At 37.8% G+C, this 26,451-nt stretch overlaps 1 protein-coding gene across 6 annotated transcripts in view; it reads left to right on the top strand.

The window, feature by feature from the left end:
- The window catches only part of TRPS1 (transcriptional repressor GATA binding 1), a 259,341-nt gene that overhangs the window by 50,227 nt on the left and 182,663 nt on the right, over positions 1 to 26,451 (top strand). For all 6 annotated transcript variants that reach the window (XM_058698879.1, XM_058698877.1, XM_058698874.1 and 3 more), the window contains one exon: positions 12,622 to 13,751. In XM_058698879.1, the coding sequence (XP_058554862.1) occupies positions 12,622 to 13,751 (1,130 nt within the window). The remainder of the gene's footprint in view (positions 1 to 12,621; positions 13,752 to 26,451) is intronic.

Below are 26,451 nucleotides of genomic sequence, written 5' to 3'. Positions count from 1 at the left end.
AAGTATCAGTCATTTTGATCAACCCAATAGCTCTAGCACATTGGCTGTAGACCTCTTTATTGACCTAGTGCCAATTAAGAAAGGCAGGCAAAGGAATTCTAAATAACAGGTAGTGAACTTATTTTGCAGTACTTGTAAAAAAGAATCAGAGGAGAAATTTCCCAAGCCTTTAAAAATGTCAGAACAGCAATCTTATCACTTTCAAAGGGAGATAGGAAGAGCTCTTAAAAAGCCAGTTTCATCTTTGTAGAGCTCTCTTAAAAATTCCATCCTACTTTGTGAATTTCCACAAATAGAATTATTTCTGTGGAGCAGCAAATTAAGCCAACATAGTTATTATGCATGAAAGCCGCATGCTTTGAACTGCTGTCTTATTAAAGATCATTTCACTGTCTTATGTCAGATACACTCTGCTGTCAAACCATGATTGGAAAGCAAATACGTGTTTTAGATAAAAGGGTTAGAAGTGAATAATGTCAGTATGTGAACTGGTGTTTTATAATTAGCAAGTAATATGATGTTAATACCTGGATTTCCGGCAGGAGTTTCAGTTTGTTCACTCTGGGGACAAGTTCTGAAGGCAGCTGATCTGGGCTGTCAGGAAGGCTCTAACATGAAGATTACTAAAGGCCGATGGTTTAGAAGAATTCAGATTTTTAAACACACTTCCATTTCCCCCAAACAGTTATTTGTTAGGTTCTTAGTTATTTATAGTAAAGTTTATGTTTGGGTAGAATGAGCTGGACACTTTTCCTGGGCAGTGATGTTAGAAATAAAACAGATGTGTGAGCTCTCCGAGTTTGAACTAATAGAAGGAGAAATAAAACAGCTGATCCTAAACTATGCTGTCTACTAAGTGCTGCAGAAGCACCCAGTAAAGAAGACAGAAAGGGGTAGGAAATAGCATCCAGGGAGATAATCTTGTTAAGATCAATTTTTTTTTTCCAGAGAAATAATATGGCTAAAAATAGAAAAAAGCAATCTGTGGGAAAAGCAGATGATTATTTCAAAGAAACGATTGGATTTAGAAGCAAGTCTAAAGAGAGTTAACTTTTTTCAGCGTAGGAATAGAACACTAAATACACTTTTAGGCCAAATGCTGATCTTGAGGACTCTGCACATGCCAGATGTTGATGCAGAAATGTGTCCGAAGATGAGTAACTTATTAGTACTTTTATGCTGAAATAAATATTGAGCGGCTTCCCTGTATGCATAAACTGAATAAAAGCACATCTGAAATTCCCCTTTTTACCCGCAAGGGTTTGTGTGCTGAAATGCCGTTTGAGGGCCTTCTTTCCTTGGCTCTGGAACTGTGTGGGGACTAAAAGCTGTGCAGGATAAAATGCTGACTGTAGAATTTCTTTAACACGGTTCTGTCAGACATTTGTAGTAAGTTAATGGCTGTGTGTGTATTCTGATAAAAAGATGTTGGTAAATATGAGTGTCACAGACGAGTAATCATTCTATTTCAGGAATTATTTATATAAATCTGTAATGTAAGCTAATAATAAATGTAACAAATGACCAATTCATTAATCTTTTTCAATTAAACTGGCCTTTTTTTTTTTTTTTAAACATTCAGGACAGTTGGTGGTTAATGATAGATTTATGACATTTTAGGCAAAAAAAAAAAAAAAAAAAAAAAAAAAGCCAGAAGTACAGGACATAAGAACTCTGTGGCTTTGATCTGTATTATAGTTTGACACGGATGATTTTAAATAATTTGAACTGACTCAACTGCAAGCATAAGATATACCATTGGGAAAAAGAAATAATTTAAACAAATGTTAAGATTTCCAGTTCCAAGTTCAGATTATTTGACATGTATTTGTGGGAATAACTGAAGTTTAGACATGCTCGTACTGACAAGTATGCACTTCTGTGTAAATTTTATTACAAATAGGGAAGTCAAAGAATTCTATATTCCTTTAAAAATAGCACCAAATAACAATGTTTCTTTATATTGCAGAGTTAGATAGAGCCCCAGTTGGATAATGGAGCCCCAGTTGGATAATAGAACCCCAGTTGGGTAATGGAGGCCACCTTAAATGGCCATATCATGAAACTAGGACAGTCTTCCCTGAGTGTTGAATTCAGATCCTCCCCGTCATATGTCGTACATTGAGGTAGCATGCCCAGCCCTGAGATCAGAAGGCATGCCAGTTCTTTACCAAGAAAAACAAGGAAAGATATAATGGCTAGCTTAGAGCTATTTGACTCGATTGGGATGTTAGTTTCTTAATTTTTATTATTTAAAAAAAATTTTTTTTAAGTTTATTTATTTTTGAGACAGAGACAGAGCATGAACGGGGGAGGGGCAGAGAGAGAGGGAGACACAGAATGGGAAGCAGGCTCCAGGTTCTGAGCCATCAGCCCAGAGCCCGACGCGGGGCTCGAACTCACGGACCGTGAGATCGTGACCTGAGCTGAAGTCGGACGCTTAACCGACTGAGCCACCCAGGCGCCCCAGTTTCTTAATTTTTAAATGTAACCTGGGTTTTATCAATTGTTATGCCTAAATTTTTTTAAAATAATGGATGTAACATGATTGGTAAGCCCTTCCTGTAATTTTTACTACCTGTATTCAGCCTTTGAGGCTCACATATAGACCATAATAGGACAAGAGATTGAGTTCTTCAAAAAGTAATTACAGCTTCTTTCTTTGTAATCTGCTTTATTATGCTTATATTTAAACCATCGCTGAATGGAGGCCGAAGTTGTTAAACATCGACTTTGCTGTTTCATTAGGGCTTAATGTGCTGTGCATTAGGGCATTTGCGTCATCTTTATGGGGGAGCTCTTAGTCCTTAGATCAGGTTATAAACGTCGGAGTCCTGTCAAGATGTGCTTCCCACGGGAAAGTGTTGAAGCTATCCCAAGTTTATAAATGCTCACAAGGTACATGTTGCCTTTCCTTATTAGTGTACCTTTTCTGTTATTCTGCATTATTCAAGACTCCCAGAAGGGAGCTACAGGATTCCAGCTATTAAATTTATTTTGGCCTTTAATGAAATTTTAAGGTTAATAGAAAAATCTCACTATTAACTTACCAGTTACTGTCTTGTGTCTGAGCTAGGAGCACTACATTTCTGTTCTGTAAATATTTTTATCAGAGTTGCACAATATGTCATGTTAGAAGCAGGAAGAACAGATTTTAGAGATAGGAAGTCATCCTTTGTATTTGTGTTTTCAACATATTTAACTCTATGAGCTTTATAGACCCTTAACATATGGCAGTACGTTGATTTGAACAGGGGGTTAACAGCTTGGTCTGGGGAAAAAAAAATCCGAGAACATTAATTTCATTTTGGTTTATTTTGACTTTTCTTGAATTTTGCTTCCAAATATTTATTTTTTGCCGTGGAGTTTCCTTTGATCTGGAGTAGGAGGGAAGTGGTAGATCTTAGCAGGTTCTGTTTCTTTGTTTTTCTGAGTTGAGGACAATTGCACTTTAGAACAACTGGTGAATGAGACTTTAATCACTTCAGACTGTCTATAGAGTACAGAATGTTTGTCATATGAACCCATACTTGTTTTCAGGTCTGTGCCTCTTTAACATGTAATAAAGTGTGCAAAATAAAACATATGCTCACCCTAGGGCCATCAAGCAAAGTAAAGTTCTGGCATTTGCCAGGTTATTTTCCTCATCAAGATGGCCGAGCTGGATAGTGTAGCTTCCCAGGGTGGGGGGTAGAGTAGTTTGACTGTCTTCACTAATCCTTTCACCTGCATGTTGGTTAAATCTCCATGTGGCTTTGTTGCAAGAGAGTCAGTATGAGGAATGTCAATCTCTCCTTGATTTTCAGTTTTCTTGCTATCATTTAAAGAACGTGTATCACTTTCTTAAATATCAGTATTTCTCTCTAGGCAGAATGTTGAGAAGAAGAAATCCATGGTTATTAGTGCATCTAATCAAATTTAGCATTATTCAACTCTTAATAAAAAATGTTTTAAAAAATTAAGAAAAAAAATGATCCTCAAATCTGCTAACCATATCAAGTCAGCAGGTCAGTCAGTGCATTTTGTTTCTTGGGTCATTGGAATTACGGCATACATGGAGCTGTTTGGAAACACGGATTCATAAGTAGTGCCCAACCCCAAGAAAGTTTGGAGGGACGGGTTGCATGAAGTCTGTTTCCGAGAATCTAAATTAGACCATAGACCTCTTGAATTCTTCATCATATGGTTTAGTTTGAAGTAAGTGTTAGGAATTTTCAGAATATCAGAGAAGATCATGGCTTTAGTTAAATTGGAAGTCAGATGTAAAATTTATTTTTCTGTATTTTAATTTGATTCATACTTTTCTCACCAATAACTTATATAATCAAAATTGTACGTATCTTTCGGGTTGTCTTCCAATTTTGGATTCACTTCTGACAATAGCTAACAATTGATTAAGGGTTTCTTTCATGCATATGTAGATCTAAGCTCTTTATGTGGATTAATTAACTTATCTTCATAAAAACCCTTATGTAGACATCACTATTATGTCCATTTTTTTTTTTTAAGTGAGAAAGTAGGCATAGAGGAATTCAAGTAACCTGTCCAAGATCACACAGTTGTGTAAGTAGGGTAAATGGGATGTAAGCCAGGGTACACAGGCTGCCGAAACCTTCTTCACAACCACTATAACATGAACTTCTCAAATACAAGACTGAGTTGATTTCAACTACAAACGCAAGGAAGAGAAGCCAACTGCATGTAAGGGAGGAGATACAAGACTGGTACACCAGGGCTCTTTGATGCATCCTCTGGGAATCACATTGAATTTGGGGACTTCAGTGATTTTTTTTTGAGATTGTCTCTTATCCAGTTCATGCAGTGTAATGCTGCCTTATTTGAACTTAGTAGACTCATAATTGAAATCATTGAAAAGAAAATTAGCGTTGCTGATTTGCCTTTTTTTTTAAATTACCGTGATTCATTTCCACTGGTATTTTTGCTACAGAAGCTAGTTCCGATAGAGCGAGGAAGGGCCAGATTTTGATTTAATCAATCAAGGGTGCAATGCTTTATCCCCAAATGAAACAACATTTTGTCCATGTATTAGATTTGTTTTATATTCCCCTCATTTGGAGGACTTTGGTTTAGAGATTTGTGATTTAATATACGGCCAGAGAGTTGTATTCTTCTCTTCTGGTTACTAGGCACAATCCAGGAGTTGGTTTATCTATGAAGGTTAAATATTACGGAGATGCATCCAGCTCCCATTTATGTTCTCTATTGCTGTGTAATTAAAGTTTTATTCTTTGCTCGCGAGTAAGTACAGGAACGGGTGTGAGGCACAGAAGACACCAGAGTGTCTTCACAGTGTCTCATGTGCATGTACTCCACACCCCAAACGAGCTCAGAGCCCTGTGGTCTCCCTACATTCTGAAAGTGAGGGGTGGGGCCACAGGGAGGGACTTGAGAAATACTTCTCCTCTTGCAGCCCCCCTTTAATACTTAGATGACTCACTGATGTCAGCCTGTCAGCCTGAAGAACACCTGAATTCTTTCGTGAGTCCACTAACATATTTGGGGATCTTATAATAAACAGTGGTTTGTTCTAAGACCTGTTTTTCCAGCTGATGGGAGGCTGCACTGGCATCTCAAAGTCAACCTGCCTAAAGTTAAAGTTGTTAGCTTCTTCCCTAATGGTCCCCCCACCCCCCGCCCTTTCTAATGTACTCGCATTTCCAAATTGGTGGGGCTGGAAATACCACAGTTATCCTGGATTTCTTTCTGTTGTGTATCTCCCCCCAAACAATGGAGTAGTTTGCTCTGGTCTTCCCCGCCTGATGCTTATAACGGCCCCCACCCTTCATGTTTACTTAGTAGATTCTTAGTGGTTTCCTAGTTACTTCTTTTCTCTTTCTGATACCTTCTGTTCTCTTCTTTTCCTTTCTCTTCAGCTCTTGCCTCAACCCCATACCTTCCTCCATCCCTCCTCTCCGTTTCCTTTCTCTCTTTTCTCCCTCCTTCTGCCTTCTCTCCTCCTTCCCTTCCTCCCTCCTTTAATTAATTTTTAAAAATTCTGTTTAGAGATCCATCATCCTACATTTTATAGGAAGTATAGGTCTACTTTCTAGAAAAGGTGTATCATTTTAATTATACTTACATAATTAAATATAACTCTCCAGTCTCTCCACCATCCTCCAAATCTTCTCTCATCCCCCAGTCTCCCTTCACATTTCCCTAGAACAGCTTGCACCTTTTCACTGCCATTCACACTGGACTCACTTTGTTTCCTGCACCTGAAGGGCCTTTCCATAATCACTGCCTTTGAGGCTCATCTCAAGTGGCAACTCTGTGTCCCCTGCTCAGTTTCTCCTTCCAGAAGCTGACCTGGCCCTGTTGCTTGGGTCCTCTTCCTCTGTGTTGTCACGGAACTGGGTTCCTCTCCCAGCAGAAGCACATGCAGTCTACCGTCCTTGTCATTTATTTCCTTGTGAACTCTCTGCAGCAGCCCACAGACACGTGGGGTTTTGGACCCTGTCACTTCTTGTGTGTCATCTGTGTTCGGCACACAGGAGGCATGTAACAAAGCACCCTTCCCTAGAGGAAGGATGTTCCACGGTGTCGCCACTCTGTCTTCCCATTTAAGACGCTCTTTAGCACAAATACCCGATTCTTATTTATCTCCATTAAGAGCCGGTGGCACAGGTAGGTCAGATGCAGGAGAGGGGTTAGTTCTGTGGATAATGCCCCCAGCCTTATAATTCACCTGCATTACATTTTCTGTCTTGTTTGGCATTTTTCCTTGTAAAACAATGTTTTTCTAAATTGTTGAGACTGACTTTAAGATTGATTGGTATTCTGTCAGCCCAAATACCAAATAATCATAGAGACTTAGTTCAGTTTATTATGCTGAGTGATGTAGGAAAACCAGTAGGGGTGGACTCTTGATGGCTGTAATCCAAAAGCTGATAATAAAAATGTGCATAATTTAATTAAAATTTTTATTATTATTTTTTTATTTTTGAGACAGAGCGAGAGCAGGGGGCGGGCAGAGAGAGAGGGAGACACAGAATCCGAAGCAAGCCCCAGGCTCTGAGCCGTCAGCACAGAGCCCGACGCGGGGCTCGAACTCACAAACCATGAGATCATGACCTGAGCTGAAGTCGGATGCTTTACGGACTGAGCCACCCAGGCGTCCCAAAAATGTGCATAATTTAAAATATGCCGTGTTTTACACTTAAAATCAAGTTGAGTTTTGGTTATCCCCGCACAAAAAATATGGTTGGCTCTTATAATTCAAAAAACTGCTTGGATTTGTTCCTTATTTTTAAGAAGGGTGTTTATTGGCATTACGGCAGGGACAACCAGGAGCAGCAGGAATAGGATGTGATAGCAGGGGGCTAAGAGAGTCGCCATCTAATTCGATTTGTTGTTGGAATGTTTAAGCATGTAGTCTCTCCCAGAGACTGCAGCACCCCCCATGCTGCACGGTGCTTTCTGAAGCACTCTCCAAGGCAGAAATGCTGCCTATGTAGATTAACACATTCATTCCGACTATACCTATTTTCGGCCAAGATTGGCCCTGACAGATTTCTTCAAGCTCTTTGTAACTTCAGTATTTGAACAGTGATTTTTAACAACTTAGCTTTTTATTAAGTGAAGGTTTTACTTTTTTGACTAACAGCCCATAACCTCAAGTCCCCTTAAATTAGTACCCTCCTAATTGTCTCTGTTGCTATCAATTATAGTACTTGAAAGTGAACCACATCTGAGGAAGAGTTTGTGTTTAGTTCAAACACCTCTTTTTGTTCCACTGACAATAAGTACGTGTGCTGAAGTGTCATTTTGGGAGTTCTTGAGGCTTCAAAAAATCTTTTCCTTTGACATATTTTCTTAGATATCATTCTTACCAGTTTTTATTCCATATTATTAGAAGGAAATAAATTAATTAAGGTTAAAGTCTTTGAAAAAAAGCCAGCCTTTTATGTTTTTAAGTTCAACAGTGAAACATTTTTGTGAAAAGACATATGTAAATAAATTATAAACAAAGGCCAATGAAACATACTACATGGAAGGAATAGTTTTTAAAACTAACTTAAAAATGGAATAAAAAGCCATCCTAGTCCTTATTCAGTGAAAAGTAACTTCAAATCTGTTCTTTTTCATGCCTTCACAGATAAGTTGGTTGTTTCTAAACTGTAACTCATAAGCAAATGGCTCCCTAGTCATTTGTTTTTGGGTGAAAGATACATTTTGTTCAGTTTTTTGAAGAAGCCCAAATATGTCAGGTTGAGTCAACGGTGGGGGGGAGGTGTGTGAATTACAGTCACTTTTTTTTTTATCCTAGGTAACTCAGGGGCCTTGGGGTGGGGGGAGATTTCCATCTATGCTCACATCTCCCATAATGACTCCATTCAACCCAAATATATTGAGCCCTTGCTTGCGTCCAAAGATGAATAAAATATTATTCCTTCAGTCCAAGAAGGACTATAAACAGAAACATGTGCTTAGTAACAACAGAATCCTACCTCTTCATTTACAGCTAAGAATACTATGATTGACAAGTTTATGAATTTGTCATGGAATGACTTCACCATTTTCCCACTATGTAGTCTTTTCATCTGCTTAGCACGAGCAATTAAATTAGGTAGTTCATTTTATTAAATAATAATCCCATTCATGTGACGAGTACTGTAGACTGTGCTAACATGGCATTCACTAGCTACATGTGCCTATTTACATTTCGGTTAATTTAAATTAGTGAAAAGTTAATAAAAATTACTTAAATCAGTTCTTGGGTTGCACTAGCCCTGTTTCAAGTGTTTAGTAGTCACACGTGGTTCGTGGCCATGGTAGAGACAGGGTAGACTGCAGAACATTTCCAGCATCTCAGAAAGTTCTTTTGGACGGTACTGATCTTCAGTTTGCAAATCAGTTTCAGGTACATTCTCTCAGTTGATCCTCACAATAATCCTGCAAGATAGCAAGGTGTGTACATTGATATCCAGAAAGGTGAGGAAACTGAGGTGCCAGGAGGTTCAATAATGTATCTTTGCAGAGACTTACGTTATAGAACTTCCCTTGGAAGCAAGCAAATCCAAGTAATATGAATACAAATGAACAAAGAATTTCATCTACAAATCTTGATCTTCAAATGCAGTAGTTTAAAGGCAGAGAGGTGGCCTAGCTTGCTCACTGTTGTACTCTATCATCAGTTACAGAGATCAGCACAAACTAAGTACTCAATAGCTACTAATTACATGAATGAATAGGTGTAATTTTTGGTCCAAACGGAATTTACAGTTTAATAGAAATTCTAAAATACGGATATCCATGTCAAAGGAGCTGCTGGATTAACGGGTTATAATTATAACTTACACTCTTTATTCTGCTTGTGATCTCTCTTTTAGTAGAGTCATAGCTAGGGAAGGGTAACCTTTTTTCTACTCCTTGCTGGGTTCAGCCATTTGAAAAGTTTGAAATAATTCTCTGAATGTGTGGTGCTCTTTCCTGGCAATAAGATTCAACACACTGTTGCTGCAAATACTTGCTTTGTATAACTGTTATTGCTGTGTATTTTTGTTTAATCTAGGAAACAGTTGTTTTAAGTTAACATTTGGAGGTCATGAAAATACAGTGAATATGGTCAGTAGTCTTAGGTATGGTCTCCTAAAATAATAAATTATGTTTTATTTTAGAATGGCATTTAAATGATATGAATCAGTTTATTTGACCATGACTTAAATGTACATCTCTTACAAAGAAAGTATAAAAATGTCCACAAGTGTAGCCTTCAGGTCTTTTTGAAAGAGAAGAGGAATAGAACACTAAGTAACAATGTTTCCCAAAGTTAGCTTTTATATTATATAAAATATATAATTCTAATGTTATATTAGCTTTAAGTAATATAAAAACTAATATGATTTAGTGGCTATTTACCAAGAAGGCAAATAGATAACCTATGTCAGTGTCATTATTATTGTTTTTATCGTTAAATGAGATCCTTGTGTTTTTGTTTGCCTGCTTGGGTGGTTTGTAAAAGAGTATCTTACATAATGATCCTTAAAAAAATTTTTAATGTTTATTTATTTTTGAGAGAGAGAGAGTAGAGGAGGGGCAGAGAGAGAAGGAGACACAGAATCCAAAACAGGCTCCAGGCTCCGTGCTGTCAGTATAGAGCCTGACTCAGGGCTTGAACCCTCGAAGTGTGAGATGGTGACCTCAACCGACTGAGCCACCTGGGTGCCCCAAAAGAGTATCTTACATAATAATCTTAAATAATGGAGCTGGCTGGTTTTCCCTGGGTAAAAAAACACAACTTGTAGACACACAAATACCACCAACTTAAAAGATTTAATGTGGTTTGCATAGCAAGTTAATTAGTCCTAAGCCAGAATGCTTTACTGGCAGTTTTGGTTTTGTTTGTTTACTGAATGGCCTTTCTTTCATGGTCTATGCACCTGATAGTAGTCATTTTTAGCCTGGATTTTCGGACTTTTAAAGTTGTCAAATACTGGAAGGGATGTTGTGATGCTTAATAATAATTTTGATGCACTTCAGATTCCTATGTTTCGGGATTTCTTAGGACTTTATAGAAGTTCAGCCCTTCCAGTGTAGACGTGGCATATGAGATTTGAAGATTGCAGAATCAAAGAAATAGTGATAATGTGTCATGATTTCTCAGGAATCCCTTTCTACAAGCAGAAATTACAGATACTTTATATCAGGAAGATCGACAACTTTGAAACTAAAAGCTGGTAACTAAACCAAGAAAATTTTTGCATACTGGCTTTTTCACTCGCATTAGAGGAGAATGGCATACTTCTCAATTTGCCCCCTTTGATTCAAGTTGAATTTCCTGCACAAAGTACCAGAGTTGATGGAATCACATTTAAATGCTTTGTTTCTGAAATTAAGGTTTCTCCTCACCTCCAGTGAACTGGGTTATAGATGGAGGGATTTTGTAATATCGTTACATCTCAGGGCATATTTTAGTTGTTCTGGTCCCTGAAGTGCTAGGTTAGAAAGGCGAATAGACTGTATCCTCCTGTGGTCTGGCTTTGACATCTCTCGCACTGCTGATTGCCAGGCTGCTGGCTGGGAGGGTGCCCCATTCTTCCCTCTGGTCAGATGATGCTCTGCTATTGTTGACAGACTGAAGTCTGTGTGCTTGCCATGGGGGATGTGGACATCACCAAAAGTGATACATTGTCATCCTTGGGTTACAGGCTGTGAGAGATGTTTGTAAATTATTATCTTAATGTATAGTAAGGGTTGAGCTGTTTCTGTGTTCATGCACACTTCCTAGAACTCTAATACTGGAAATAAAGTGGAGGTTGCCCCAGATAAGCCAGCTCTTGGCCGGACAAGGTAATTTGATCAAGCTCACAACCTGTCTTTAAGTCGAAGCATGGACTACGGTCTGAGTCCTGTACAGTAGAGGTATAAGCGTGTCTCTCAATGTGCTAAGGGAATGTTATTTGCATATTAAGTAGAACCTCTTAAATGATTTTGAGATGCTTGAGACCTTTCTCCTAGAGTGATTTGGATATGAGCAGTGATCGCACATGTCATTTTTGAGCAGCTGGTGAACAAGGCAGAACATGATTATGTCACGTGCTTAATCTGTTACATCTGGTAGCTAGAAAAATTCAGAAATTCTCCGATAGTCAGAAGAGGAGATCTCTTCCTTTTTGGAGGATTTCTATCAAAAACTCTGTTTTAAACCAGGAGTTTTGTCTGCTCAGTGGTGGCGCTTGGTTAAGCTGCCTGTTGCAGTGCCCACTGAGGAAGGACTTTATATATAGTGGCCTTTGAATGCCTTCATTGCCCTAATGCTGTAAGTTTTACAACTTGAGATAGGAAGAAGAGCTGTGATCATTTCTATAGTGGGATTATTTTGTTTTGGCCTTTGAACGTCCCCATGACCCACTGAGACAGAGCCTTGATCCAGTGGGACTGAGCTTTGATCAAATGAGGCCCTGGAAGATTTTCTACTTTTCCTTTATCCTAGATTGGGAAACATTTTAAACTCTTTACATTAGACCTTCTTCACTAAGACTTCAAGTCCACTGCCTTAACTTCATTTTTAGTCTAATAGTGCCTGCTTGGGCTTTTAATTACCAGCCATTTTGTGTGGTCATGTTAGCACCTTCATTTTACCCGAAAGGGAGGCTTCGTCTTTGCCCAAAGCCTCATCGCTATAGGAACTGAACAAGGATTTCCTTGGAGAACATCTGCATTGAGCAATCTCTAAGCAACTGCCTCCGGTTTTGACAGCAGCCCTTAACTTCAGGAAAAGAAATCCCCTGTGATTTGGATGCTTCTGCAAGCATGTGGTTACAGGGAGGCAGTAGTAAAACCTACTTACATGAAAATTGTTTTCTTGGCTTTTTTTAAAAAAAATATTAAATCCATTGAATTAGTTATAGTACTCTTATTACTTATCTTTGACTGTTGCCTTGACCAAAAATGTTTAGCATAATGAGCCTCTCAAAAGAGCAGCTATTGAGAAATGAAGAGTGCATTTCTTTGGTGCTGATTATTCAAGTGATTTCATAATAAGCAGAAGTACTATTGTATTTTTTGATGTGGAATACTTGGCAGTGCCCCCTCCTCCCTCCTACAGAGAGCACTGAAGTAATGACACCTTTAAAGTAACATCCATCTCTTCCATACCAGGTCACTTCAGGTGGAACGTTCATTGGCATTGGACGGAAAACACCGGATTGCCAAGGAAACACCAAGTACTTCCGCTGTAAATTCTGCAATTTCACTTACATGGGCAACTCCTCAACTGAACTAGAACAACATTTTCTTCAGACTCACCCGAACAAAATAAAAGCTTCTCTCCCCTCCTCTGAGGGTGCAAAACCTTCAGAGAAAAACTCTAACAAATCCATCCCTGCACTTCGATCTGGCGATTCTGGAGACTTGGGAAAGTGGCAGGACAAGATCACAGTCAAGGCAGGAGATGACACTCCTGTTGGCTACTCGGTGCCCATCAAGCCCCTCGATTCTTCGAGACAAAATGGTACAGAGGCCACCAGTTACTACTGGTGTAAATTCTGTAGTTTCAGCTGTGAGTCCTCTAGCTCACTTAAACTGTTAGAACATTACGGCAAACAGCACGGAGGAGCGCAGTCAGGCTGCCTTAATCCAGAACTGAATGATAAGCTTTCCAGGGGCTCTGTCATTAATCAGAATGATCTAGCCAAAAGTGCAGAAGGGGAACCAATGACCAAGGCAGACAAGGGCTCTAGTGGGGCTAAAAAGAAGGATTTCTCCAGCAAGGGAGCAGAGGATAACATGGTGACCAGCTACAATTGTCAGTTCTGCGACTTTAGATACTCCAAAAGCCATGGCCCCGATGTAATTATAGTGGGGCCGCTTCTCCGTCACTATCAGCAGCTCCATAACATTCATAAGTGTACCATTAAACACTGTCCATTCTGTCCCAGAGGACTTTGCAGCCCAGAAAAGCACCTTGGAGAAATTACTTATCCATTTGCATGTAGAAAAAGTAATTGTTCCCACTGTGCACTCTTGCTTTTGCACTTGTCTCCTGGGGCGGCTGGAAGCTCAAGAGTCAAACACCAGTGCCACCAGTGCTCGTTCTCCACCCCTGATGTAGATGTGCTCCTCTTCCATTACGAGAGTGTGCATGAGTCCCAAGCATCAGATGTCAAACAGGAAGCCAATCATCTGCAAGGATCGGATGGGCAGCCAGCTGTCAAGGAAAGCAAAGAACACTCATGTACCAAATGCGATTTCATTACCCAGGTGGAAGAAGAGATTTCCCGACACTACAGGTAAGCCATAGCGGGGTGGGGGCGGGGGAGGATATTAACAGAATGATAGGAAGAATCCAGAGGGCTGATCCAAGAATCATTGGGAATGATTGCAGTGACTTGGGGAAGTTACAGGACGAGCGAACATAAAAGATCGTTCATAAAACTGCAGATTATGTATTTATAGATGTGGTAAGCACAGATTCTAATTTGGTTACTTGTTTCAGACCATTTACTCTTCTGCTTCATACCTGTTTTGTACCGTTTACTGAGTGTGTTTTAAAAATTGCAGTGATGACGGTAATGCTGATGAGTTTACTCATTTACCACAATCCCATTTATTTGTCCTTGCTAAGTGACTCCACATCCCACAATTTTTGATGGAGGAGCTCCCAAATGAAAGGTGCCATTATAACATGTTCTCTTCTCTACTCCAACTGGAAAATGATCCGCTTGAGAACACGTTGCTCATTTTTCTTTTCAAATGAGATTGGACATCCTTCTGGCTTTAAAACATTGAGCAACACCTTTGTTTCGCAAAGAAACCGTAATCTGAAGGTGAGCGTATTGTCATAGGTGTGACTTTGGATTTCTGTACACTCACTCCTCGGAGCAGGTAAAACCACTTTGGCTATTCCAGATTCGTAAACAGAGATACAGGATATATGTTCATTTTTTTTCACTTCGACCCTATTCTCTGTATAAGTGTTAGTCTTCCCAGTTCATCTTTCGTGTTTTCTAAAGACGGGTTTAGGATACGTATCTTTATTTCATTTCTGTATTCATTCCTTAACTGATTAATTCCAAAAATGTGCATTGTGCCAGGCATTAATGATAAAGGAGAGAACAAGATGAACATAGTCAATGCCCACAGGGAACTTACAGTTTAGTAGGGAAGACGTTCACAGATCATTGTGAGTACGAGTGTCATGACAGATGAAGTAGAGGCCACTGTGTTTGATGAGAATGACCTCATAGCCCAATATGGTAGATGAGGAAATGCCTCTTTGAAGAAGGAACATTTACACTGAGAGTTGGTTATATGACTAGGAATTAGTTTAGCACAATCCCGGTAATACAGCATGTTCTGATGTTACTTGGCACTCAGTGGGTGTTTTCTTGCAATAGCGCTTAGAGACGCATCAAAGTAAAGAGCTTTATTTACTCCTTTTAAGTGTTTTTCCGTATGTAGACTCAGTATACTAGTTCAAAAATCTAGTCATTTTATTTTTCCCATCCCAAGATTCTAAACAGTTCCTCTCATTCTTTTTGAAAGCGTGTGTTAGTTTAAGTGCGTGTGTGTTTTGTCAGTCACCAGTAATGAAGCAGTTCATGTCCAACAATAGGCTAATAATGTTAGATGTTAATTTGAAGGGCATCCTAATGTTCACAGTGAATCTAAATGTTCAGAAAACACTTCCTTGAGATTTACACTGTTTAATTTATAAGGTCAGCCCTAGGAAAGACACAGTCCTGCAATCAAATATGTGTTCACACTTGTAGTGAGTGTTTCTGGCTCCTCTGATGTTAGCTGCATGCTAATTTATTTCTGGGCTAGCAGACATTAGCTTCCTTCTGAGCTTTACTAGTGTGCATATACATTTGTTAGGTGCTGTAAAAATTAGGTAATCTTGTCTGGGTTTAAAAGAGGAGACTTTCTTTAATCATGAGGAAATTAGCCACACACATACACCACACACACACACACACACACACACACACACAGACACACTATACACACACATGTACATACATATACATCTGGATACCAGATCATTTGCATTAGTGGCTCTTTTTGAGGAAGCTGAGGCCATTGCTTGAAAACCTGTCTGGAAAAACAGACTTTCTGTATGCTTTGGTTAAACAAAAAAATTCTCCCAAGAAATGAAAGTATGAATAAAAATATGACTGAATAATTTCAGAGTTTAGTTAGTAGTCAGTAAGGACAATAAGCTCTAGAAGGAAGAGACTAGTCTCTTATTGTTCACTGCTCTGTCTACACAATTTAGCACAGTGCCAGAATGGCTAATAAGTGCTCAGTGAGTAGATCTTTAAGTAAATGAAGTGCCTGTGAGTTTTTGACTTCACAGTCGTTAAGGATAAGCCAAGATCTCCATGGTGAGTTACAGTTTAATCTGAGACTATTATAAAGTCTCAAACCCTTCTGAAGATTTAGGGCTCCACACCAAATAACAATTGTTTGTGCATTTTGGATGTCAGTCAGCCTTTCAGCACTTTATTAGATGAGAAAACTGAGCAGTATTTGTTCCTAGGGCATTAAAATACTCCTGCACTTGTTCTTAAAACCTGATGTAATTTGTGTGGTCCCGGATCCTTTAGGTTGCTGAGTAGTTTATCTCTGATCTGTTTATGAGATCTTATAGAAATATTTGAAATGTGGAGACTTATTCTTTCAGAAACTCTACAGAAAGTTGAACAACAGTGGAGGCTTGAGGGATACGAAAGGGAATAGTTCTGTGGGTGCTGAAAATCTGTTCTATCAACGCATTTTCCCCACATGCTGTATTTTGAAGATAGTATAAAAGAACAAGTTTACCATATCACAGTAATATTTTTTCTGGTTAAATTTATGTTGATTCGTATTATTCATGTTGGGAAACTTTCTCCGTAATTCTGGTATAACTAGGGAATATTCTTGGCTTTTGAGTGCTTTATAAATAAGACTTACAGTGTAGTAAGAAGGTAGTGCAATCTATGATGTATAAAATATGTGAAATCAGGTAGCTATAAGAAAAACTACAGCTGAGAAGCAGGAGAGTTGATTGAGAGCTATGAGTGAAATCCTTAGTGTGGATTCTATTCGGTGGGCATTTTCATGAAGAACCCGGTTTAACCTCAGTTGAATTGAAAACATTATTCAGTCAGCAACTGGAACTTGATCAGTTCTTTTTTCCTAACATTTCATATTTATTTATGGTGCCCCTAGCTCACATTTGACTGACTTACTGTATTCCACCCATGAATTTGTTTCTCACACTCCATTTCTTTTATTATTTATCACTTGATTAAACAGTATACCCCTTCTCTAATTGACCACCATTCTCATCAAAATTGTCAGTGTTATAACTTACCGTTCCGGAGTCGGTAGGAGCACTGTCCCCTTAGAAAACAATGACACTAGATGAAACATACTTTTCAATGCCTTGCTAGACTCCTGTGAATTAAGGGAAACTTCTGAAACTTTTCTCGTCTTTCCTTCACCAAGATTGGACAAAACCCAGACTGGGGAGAAGTGAACAGCAAGCATGGAGTGTGAGGTTGCACTGAGGCAAATAGCAGTCGGTCAGGAGACTATGCCTGGAGTCACTGAGAGAGAGAGGCTGCTGAATCTGAGTTTTACTTTAAGCTGGCACCTTGAAGGTAGCTAAAGTGATTCCACATTTAGAGCCTTCGCTGACTTCTGTCAGAAGTAGGCACACATTTGTCTAGATGAAATACTCCATTTTCACCTCCATGATATCTGTGGCATAAGATAAACCTTATCTTATATGAGCTCATTATTACAAAAACTCACATATGCAGAGGGATATAAACCATTCTATGGAAAATAAGGAGGAAATGTCATGATGGCTTTTTAGATACCTGGGGAAATTGTAAGTTATGAAAATACAGTAAATTTTTCAGTTATAAAAAAGTTATAAAAATATAATGTTTTCCAGTTATAGAAAAGTAGTGTTTAAATAATGAAAATCAGATTTACAAATCAAACTACATGAGACTATAAATGACTAGAAATACTCAAAAAAGAATCAAACAGCATTTTTTGAATTGAAAATATAATTATTGAAACTCAAAATGTAGACAGGTTCAGTAACAGATTTGCAAGTGATAGAAGGCAAATGAATTCATTGCAAGTTAAATCTGAAGACATCAGCCAGAATATTTAAAAGAGTGGATTAGGGATGGAAAGTATCAAAAGTAGATAGTGGGTTTTAAAAACACAATAAGCTGTTTTAACCTGCATCTAATTAGAGTTCCAGGAGGAAAGAATATATAGAATGGAAGGTAGGCAAGTAGTATTTGAGGAGATAATGGCAGATTTTCTCGAATTGAAAGATGAAAGACATAAGCACACAGATACAAAAAAAACATAGCGTCTACTGAAACAGGGACATAAGCAAATAAATTCAGTCATAGACACATTGTGGTAATAATTAAAATGCTACAGAGGTCTTCTTAGAGCCTCCAGAGGGAAACTACATATCAACTCCTTAGAAAAGACAATTAGGTTACTCTAGCAGACTTCATCAACAACAATGGAAACCAGAAGAGGGAGAAAGTCTATTCAAAGTTTTGAAGGAAAAAGCACAAAAAAAATGGTCGACTTAGTATTGTCTACCTGTGAAAACAACCTTTGAAGAAAAAGCAAAATATTTCCACATAGGCAAAGACCAGGGGACTGTGGATAAATCAGTCATAGCCTGCCTTATTTATGCAGTTAAAAAGAAATAGACTAAGGTGTTGGGAAACACAGTATGAACATTTGTAGGTGGTATGATCAGAAGTAAGGTGCTTTACGGCCCTTGAATTGTCTGGAGTTAGTTGAGTTAGGACTTTGCTGTGCATACTTGGAAACTTTTAAAGTTAACTAATGAAGGAATAGGAAACGGGTACATAACTTCTGAAGCTATAGAGAATGGCACAACAAAATAAGATTCCATCTGTTTTCTAAAAAATGGCAAGACAGGATACAAGGTAAAAATGCATAAATAGATGAATATTTAAGTAGATAAACAGAATTCCAAAAATAAGATGGTAAAAAAAGAAAAGACCAGCTATCAAAACCTTAATGAACCTGTGTAGATTAAACTTTCCACTTAAAAGGTATTGTCAGACTTATTGAAAAAGAAAATTCAAGGGGTGCATGGGTGGCTGCCTCAGTTGGTTAAGCATCCGACTCCTGATTTTGGTTCAGGTCAGGATCTCACACTTGTGGGATTGAGCCCTGCATTGGGCTCTGCACTGAGTGTGCAGCCTGCTTGGGATTCTCTCTTTCCCTTCTCCCTCTGCCCTTCCCCCACTTGCTCTCTCTCTCTCTCTCTCTCTCTCTCTCTCTCTCACAAAATAAATAAACTTAAAAAAAAGAAAATTCAACTACATATAAGCTGTTTATAAGATATACACTCAAAATATAAGGCTATGGAGAGTTTGTAACAAAAAAATAAATGGAGTTATAAGCAATATAAACCAAAGGAATATGGAGATACCTTTATTAATCTCAGACAATTTAGATAAATTGCCTGACAATTTTAAGACAATTTTAAGATAAAAAGCATAGGAAGGATAAGTCAATACATAAGGATAAGATGTTCATGTCTTGAGGGAGATAGAACAATTCTAAATATATAAACTATAAATAAATCTATATGTAAAACAAAAATTGATCAACAACTACAAGGAAAATATGACAAACCACAATCACAGTGATAGATTTTAAGAAACCTTTCTTATTAGAGGTTGAATGAAAAAAATCTTCAAAATATAAAAGATTAGAGCAGCAAATTAACAAACTTGTTTTAATTAAAATATATCAATTGTGCATCCAACTATTTAGAGGATTCACATGCCTTTCCAGCAGATTTAACATACTTAGAAAAATGGACAAACATTAAGCCAAAAAGAAATCAGATTTCAGAAAAACATATCACACAGAACATATCCTTTGACTCAGTATAATTAAGTTGGGTCTCAGTAACAAAAAGGTAAGAATAAATGAAGTTACACAAGGCAAATAGTAACAAGAGAAACAATTAGGTCACTTTATCTCAGAAAACATGGGTGTTAAAAAAATTATAAAGGGTGGGGTGGCTGGGTGACGCAGTTGGTTGGTTAAACATCAGACTCTTGATCTCAGCTTAGGTCACAGTACCTGAGTTTGAGCCCCACATGAGATTGAACTGGGTGCTCATGGTACAGAACCTGCTTGGGATTCTGTCTCTCCTTCCTTCTTCTCTCTGCCCCTCCCCTGCTTGTGTGCACTCTGGCTCTCTCTCAAGATAAATAAACTTTAAAAAATTGCAAAGGGTAAAATGGTCGTTACATATCACTGCATAAAGTGAATTTGACAAATTCTGGCAATATCAGATGCTCACGTTCCCAGTGGAAGCATTATTTTACTCCTCAGATAATTTCTTTCATCAGTACAGTAGGAAACCTGTGCAGAAATGTTCACAGTAGTATTTTTTCAAAGAGCAGAACAACCAAAACAAAAATCAGAAACAAGAACAGGAAAAAAATACCAACTGATAATAATACCTTTTAAATATTATTAAAGAATTTGTAGATTTTTATACAGTGGAATGTTACACAGTAGTGAATTTGAATAAATGGCAGTTGAACAGGACATATGAATCTTATAAGCATGATTTTGCCTGAATCAAACAAATTGAAGACTATTTGTAGCTGGATACTATTTTATGTAAGTTCAAAAACTAGCAAAACAAAACCATATACATATATTCATTATATATATGTTTGTGTGTATATTCACATATATACCATGTATATTCATATACGTTCATGTACATATATGGAACTATACCACAAATATAATTTCTTCTATATCATCTCTATGTGTATACATGCACACACACACACACACACACACACACACACACACACACAGATCTGTATTTCTCTGTATATGTATATATGCCCACACACACAGAGGGCATATTGAATATATTTACCTATATAAAATCATATCCTGTGATTCTATGATTATGTTCTAACTTGTATTTTTATAACAAAAATAAATGTTTTTATAACATTCATTATTAAATATGAATGTGTATATGTATTTATGTAAGCACATATATAGGTAGAATGTGTGTATGACTAACATTACATAAAATTTTTAAATAAAGTGAAATACCAATTTTCATCAATACACAAGTCCAATAAATATTTGAGTGAATGCCCAGTTCCCCTTATGATTAAATAACTACTTAAAAAGCATTAATAATATCATTGTCTACCTGCTTGTTATCTACAATGTGTGAAAATTGATATCCTTTTTGGTAGTGCATGTGATGATAAGCATCTGTCCAATTGGAGATTTATGAATCCATTTAAAAAATTTCAAACAGTGTTTGAATCTTTTAGACATAAAATATATAACCTGGGCTGAAGGAAATAACACTGGATACCATAATTGCTTAAATTAATGTAGCTACTGCTCAATTTCTACCTTAAAAGAGCTCAGAGAAGAGCATAGTGAAGGATAAATTTTATGATAAGCACTTAATTATCAACACATCTGAAAAAGCCAAGTATACAGTGCATTAGAACAGAGTTTCTCAAAGGGTGGAGGGCCATGATGGTTACATTTAGATTTGTGTATATTTATGTGACATGTTCTTTTAAACAATACCTAATAAATCAGTTCCCTGTAATACCTTGAAATGGACCTAATAGTTCAAGCTGAAAATTCCCATTGTGAGACAAAACATTACCCAGGATATTATATCCTTCAAGAAAATAACCCACAAATGGCACAACCTTTGTTTGTATACATTATTAGAATTTCATATTTCATGATTCTGAAGACTTTTTGCACAAGAATGATGATCAATTCTTGGAATAAAATAAATTTTAGCTATAATTTCTAGTTCATGTTAGTTTATGGAAATCATTTCCCATTTCTTATTCATGTTCTATTTTATGGAGAGGTTTGTCTTCCTATTTTGAATATTTGGTTAGGGGATATCTTCTTTTTGGAAGTGAGTTAAGTGAATCATAACTTGAAGTTTTTCAGATATGACATGAGTTAAATGAAATCACCGAGACCCCCTTAAAAAAAAAAAAAAACAGTTACTACAAATGAGTAGATACTAATCAGATTATTTCAGCTTTAAAAATATGAGTGGGTTGAGTGGAATCTTACACAAAGTTTAGTTTATCTTATGTTTTGTAGACCGTTCCTTTGCACTTCACTAAAGCTGAATATTATTACACTTCCAGCTTCCAAAATTTGATTGATCTGGTTATTCACCTGTAATTCCTTTTTTTTTTTCCTGGTCTTTGTCTCTCAGATGCTCTCTTCACCTGCTTTTCACTCCCTCATTCTCCAGTGTCATTAATCGCCAGTATCCTATGTTAGAGGCCTTTGTACCAGCAAAAGTTGTATTACAAAAATGGCTAACTTTATTAAATATCAGATCTATTGATCTATATTTAAATTAAATCACCTTCACTTACTTCTTCTGTGGTAACTTGTCTGTAGGTGTTAGATTCTGTAATTACCAAAAAATACCTTTTGAAGTCTAATTGATGAGTATTTATGATTTATTCATTTGCTTCAATGCTCTGTTTAGTCATTGAAGAAAAACTGTGGCTAAGAAATACAGTTATTTGGTAGAGGAGAGCTTTTCAAATACTGGCAGAAGTATCTGGAAGTTTACATTTAGAGGAGAAAAGGCATTGCTCCTAGCTGACTTCACAGATACCATAGGCTGGTTTATTATGAAAATAGAAATACAGAAGTATTATCAGGATAGCGTAATAAAAGAGTAGCATCTTGAGACACCTGGGTGACTGTCAATTGAGTGTCCGAATCTTGATTACAGCTCACTCAGGTTGTGATCCCAGGGTCGTGGGATTGAGCCCCGATCAGGCTCCACTCCCAGTGTGGATCCTGCGTAAGATTCTCTCTCTCCCCTTCTGCCCCTCCTCCCACTTGCACACTCACTCTTGCTCTATCTAAAGAAAAAAAAAAGAGTTACATCTTTTAGCTGATCTTTTTCTAAAATCTAGAAAATTTCAGCCCTTTATGAATTTTGAAAATAATATATTTAACTTCTGATGAATGAAACACTACTACTAAGGCCATGAAATATGAATGGATCTGAAATGAATGCATTTTTATAGCATAAGAAAATTCTGTTAAGTAGGATAAGGAATAAAACATCTTTTCTCACAGAAATGTTGTTGTTTGAATTAAGTCCAATTTGGTCTTTGTTTAGGCAGCTAGTAGTTTTCTCTGGAGGCAGGGATGCTTTCACTTTTTTAATACATTTCTTTGATTCATGTCCTCACTGTCTAAAATATTTCATGAGACATACTGAGATTTTGTGTAAGTATATCCCAAATATTGCATGGGGCATACTTACACTAAGGTATTTCATTGTTTGCATTGACATTCAAGTTGCCATGGCGTGTTTTATCTAGTAGCCCTGTGCTAGGGAGATCTACAAAGTGGCATCTTTTTTCCTTAGGTAGCATGAGGAGAGTGTTTGCTATCCATTTGGCAGGAGAATATAGAATTCAAATTAATGCAGGGCATATATTTGTATTGTCTTTTCAGTTCGTGTGGCTTAATGTAGCCAGAAGTTCTAGGAGTTCTTAAATAATGAAGAATTTATTCCAAAACGCCATTCGGAATATACCATCTATGAAATACCTATGCACTTTCAATATTTCTCTGCTGCTTTATGATTCTACCTAGTGAATCCAGCATCCTGAACATCCACAGAGTGGTAGTGGTTCATTCCTTTTGTTAAAGTATGGATTTACTCTTGGATGTTCTGGGTGGGGGTGGATACAGAGATGTGTGAACTTTGATCTTGACCTTAAGGCACTTACAATATAACTGTAAAGTAAGACATCCACAAGATTTTAATAAAAGGCAATGTGGAAAAAGTCCTCAGAAGAAAACAGAGATTAAGAGTAGATCAGACGATGCTGGATTTACTCGGGTTTAGTCATTAGGGAAGTCTTCATGGATGAGAATGTGGATCTTGGGAAATGCAAGGAAGATTCCTTGACCTTGTTTGAGGTTTTCATATTAATGTTGATAAGATTAATCCATTTTGTAGGTTAGAGGCGAGTCCAAACTCATGTATTTTCATAGTGACTAAACTTTTATTCTTCAGTAATATTTCTTCTAGTAGGAGTTAAATCATCTGTTTTTATTTTTAGTGGACATGGCATTATGGGCATTATGTTGAAGGTCTTTTCAGCTATTATTGAGAGAATGACACAGGTCAGAGAATATGTGCACATCTTTCAGGAACTAATTCCTGAATAAGCTAGTAACATTGCATCAACTACCAAACAGCATGCATGAAAGAGTACCCACGGACAAGAGCTAAATACTGTGTCATGTCTCCATGTTATTCTATGTGAATTGTCTTGTCTGTGCTTCAGATCCTTTTTTTTTTAATTTTTCAAAGTTCATTTATTTATTTTGAGAGAAAGAGAAGGTGTGCAAGCAGGGGAGGGGCAGAAGGAGAGGGAGAGAGAGAATGCCAAGCAGGGATCCCAAGCTGACAACACAGAGCCCAATGAGGGGCTCAATCTCATGAGTCGTGAGATCATGACCTGAACTGAAATCAAGATTCAGACATTTAACTGACTAGCCATACAGGTGCCCCTGTGCTTCAGATTCTCATCCTATGAAGAAGGGATGAGAATATGTTGAGAGATACTGTATATAAATGACCTCACACTAAAAATAGTGAAAGATGATCCCCAAACAATGAAATAAAAAGAAAAATTACAGTTTGGGAATTATGCTTGACAATGTTATATTTGTAGTTTTAACTTCCAAAGCTGTTACTTTTGACACTCAGAGGTGGGTAGTATATTGTATGTGCTTTACGATGGAAGATGATGTTGCTAATCATGTAGAATTCATTTGAAAATGTTCTGCCAAGTGTTGAGACTTTATTCCAAACTAATACCCATCTTGAAGTTATTTCTGATCATGACTTTGTGACTTTTGTGTTTTTTTAATGTTTTGTTTACTTTTGAGAGAGAGAGTGAGCAGGAGAAGGCAGAGAGAGAGGGAGACACAGAATCTGAAGCAGGCTCCAGGCTCTGAGCTGTCAGCACAGAGCCCAATGTGAGGCTCGAACCCACAAACCATGAGATCATGACCTGAGCCAAAGTAGGATGCTCAACCGACTGAGCCACCCAGGTGCCCCTATTGCTGTTGAAGATGTGGTCTGGGGACTAATAGCATCAGAATCATTTGGGATTTTATAAGAAATACAGACAGAATATTGGGTACCATCCCAGACTTCAGAATCAATCTGGATTTCCACAAGTTCCCAGGTGATTCCTAGGCATGCTAGAGCTTAAGAAACACTGATCTAGAGGTTAGTGTAGGTTATTGAAAAGTTTATATTTCTCTAAGCTTTTGAAAGTAGAGCCATGTTGTCTTTTAAAACTATTTTCTATCTTGTATTTAAGACTGATGGTACAGGGAGAAAGAAGTCTCCTTCAGGTCTCTAGAGTACTGTGAAGCAAATCGCCTTTTCTGCTTCACCTAGTTGTGTTCAATGGCCTGAGAGATTGAGCCTGTTTAGCAGTTTACTGCTTAATTGTCAAACTTTGCTCTCTTTTCACTAATAGTTGTTACACCCAGAATCTTAAGGACCTTACCTGTGTTTCATTAAAGTTAAGGGGTTGGGGATGCCTTGTCATTAATTTGTTGAGAACCATGATGTATCTGTTAATGTAGCTCTTAGATACCGGCCCCTGTATTGGTGTCCCCTGGGGACCTTGTTCAAAATTCAGATTCTCAGGTTATGTCCAGGAAATCCTGATTGAGTGGGGCAAGGGGAGGTGCCTTGCATACTATGCTGGTAAGAAACTCCTTAATGCAGTGCTCTGCACGGCCTGTTTTGTAAACCATTGGTGTAGTCTTCTGCTGGATTACCAGGGTCCCTTCCTCTCATATTTCCATTTTCCATATTACCAATAATTTCATTTATTTCTGTGTAAAGTTAAAAATTTAGGCAGCTAAGGGTAGAAAAATAGAACATTGGCCTGGAAAGGAGAGGCCCTGTGTTCCTAACTTGATGTAAACAAAAATGTTCAGGTCACTGTTTCCCCTGTTCAGTTACCTGTAAAATGGGCTTTATACTTCAATGGAATGTGAGGTCAGCTATGTGTGAGTGCTTTGAACTTTTCAGGAGATAAGGTGTGTGAGTTCATCTTGTTATCACAACTTTATTTTAATATCCTTCCTTTTCCAGTGCATTTTCACCATAAAACCTGGTTCTCACTGATACCTTATCTCTGCAGTTTCTGGTTTTCTTTGTTTTTGTTTTGGGGTGTGTGTGTGTGTGTGTGTGTGTGTTTTATTGTTTCTGTTTTTGGTTTTTACTTTTACCTGACAGCCTCCAGCACCTGCCTCAAGGAAGGTTTTGCCCAGAACAGTCAGATCAAGAGATCCTCTGTGGGGCAGTTCAGAATAGCTCTTGCTGAGACCTGCAAGGACTGAGGGAGTTGTCCTTTGGGGACAGGAACTTGGAATCAGAGAACCTAGAAGCCCCAGACACCCTCTCTGAGGATGATACTTTGTGATAAATTCATTGCCTGGGCAGGGACCCCAGGGCATGGGTATATTTAAGAGGACATACCAGTCAAATATTGGGTAAGGGTTGGATGTACTGTCCTTATTTGGTGGAGGAACAGTATGACTGAAGGACATTTCTAGATTGCAGAATAAGTAGATATTGAAAACACATAATCTTAATTACTGAGCTATATTATGATTCTCAACCACCTTAATGAATCCATTCAAGGCATCTCCACCTCCTAAGACTTTAATAAAACACAGGTAATATTCTTTCTATCCTTGTTATTCAGAGTCTTAAGATTCTGGGTCTATTAATGAAAAGAGGGTACAGCTTGACAATTAAGCAGACTACTGAATTCCTCATTCTTTCAGGCCTGTGAACGCCACCAGGTG

Source organism: Neofelis nebulosa, chromosome 14 (assembly GCF_028018385.1).
Source record: "Neofelis nebulosa isolate mNeoNeb1 chromosome 14, mNeoNeb1.pri, whole genome shotgun sequence".
Lineage (NCBI taxonomy): Eukaryota > Metazoa > Chordata > Mammalia > Carnivora > Felidae > Neofelis > Neofelis nebulosa.
This window is presented reverse-complemented; position numbering and strand designations above follow the sequence as displayed.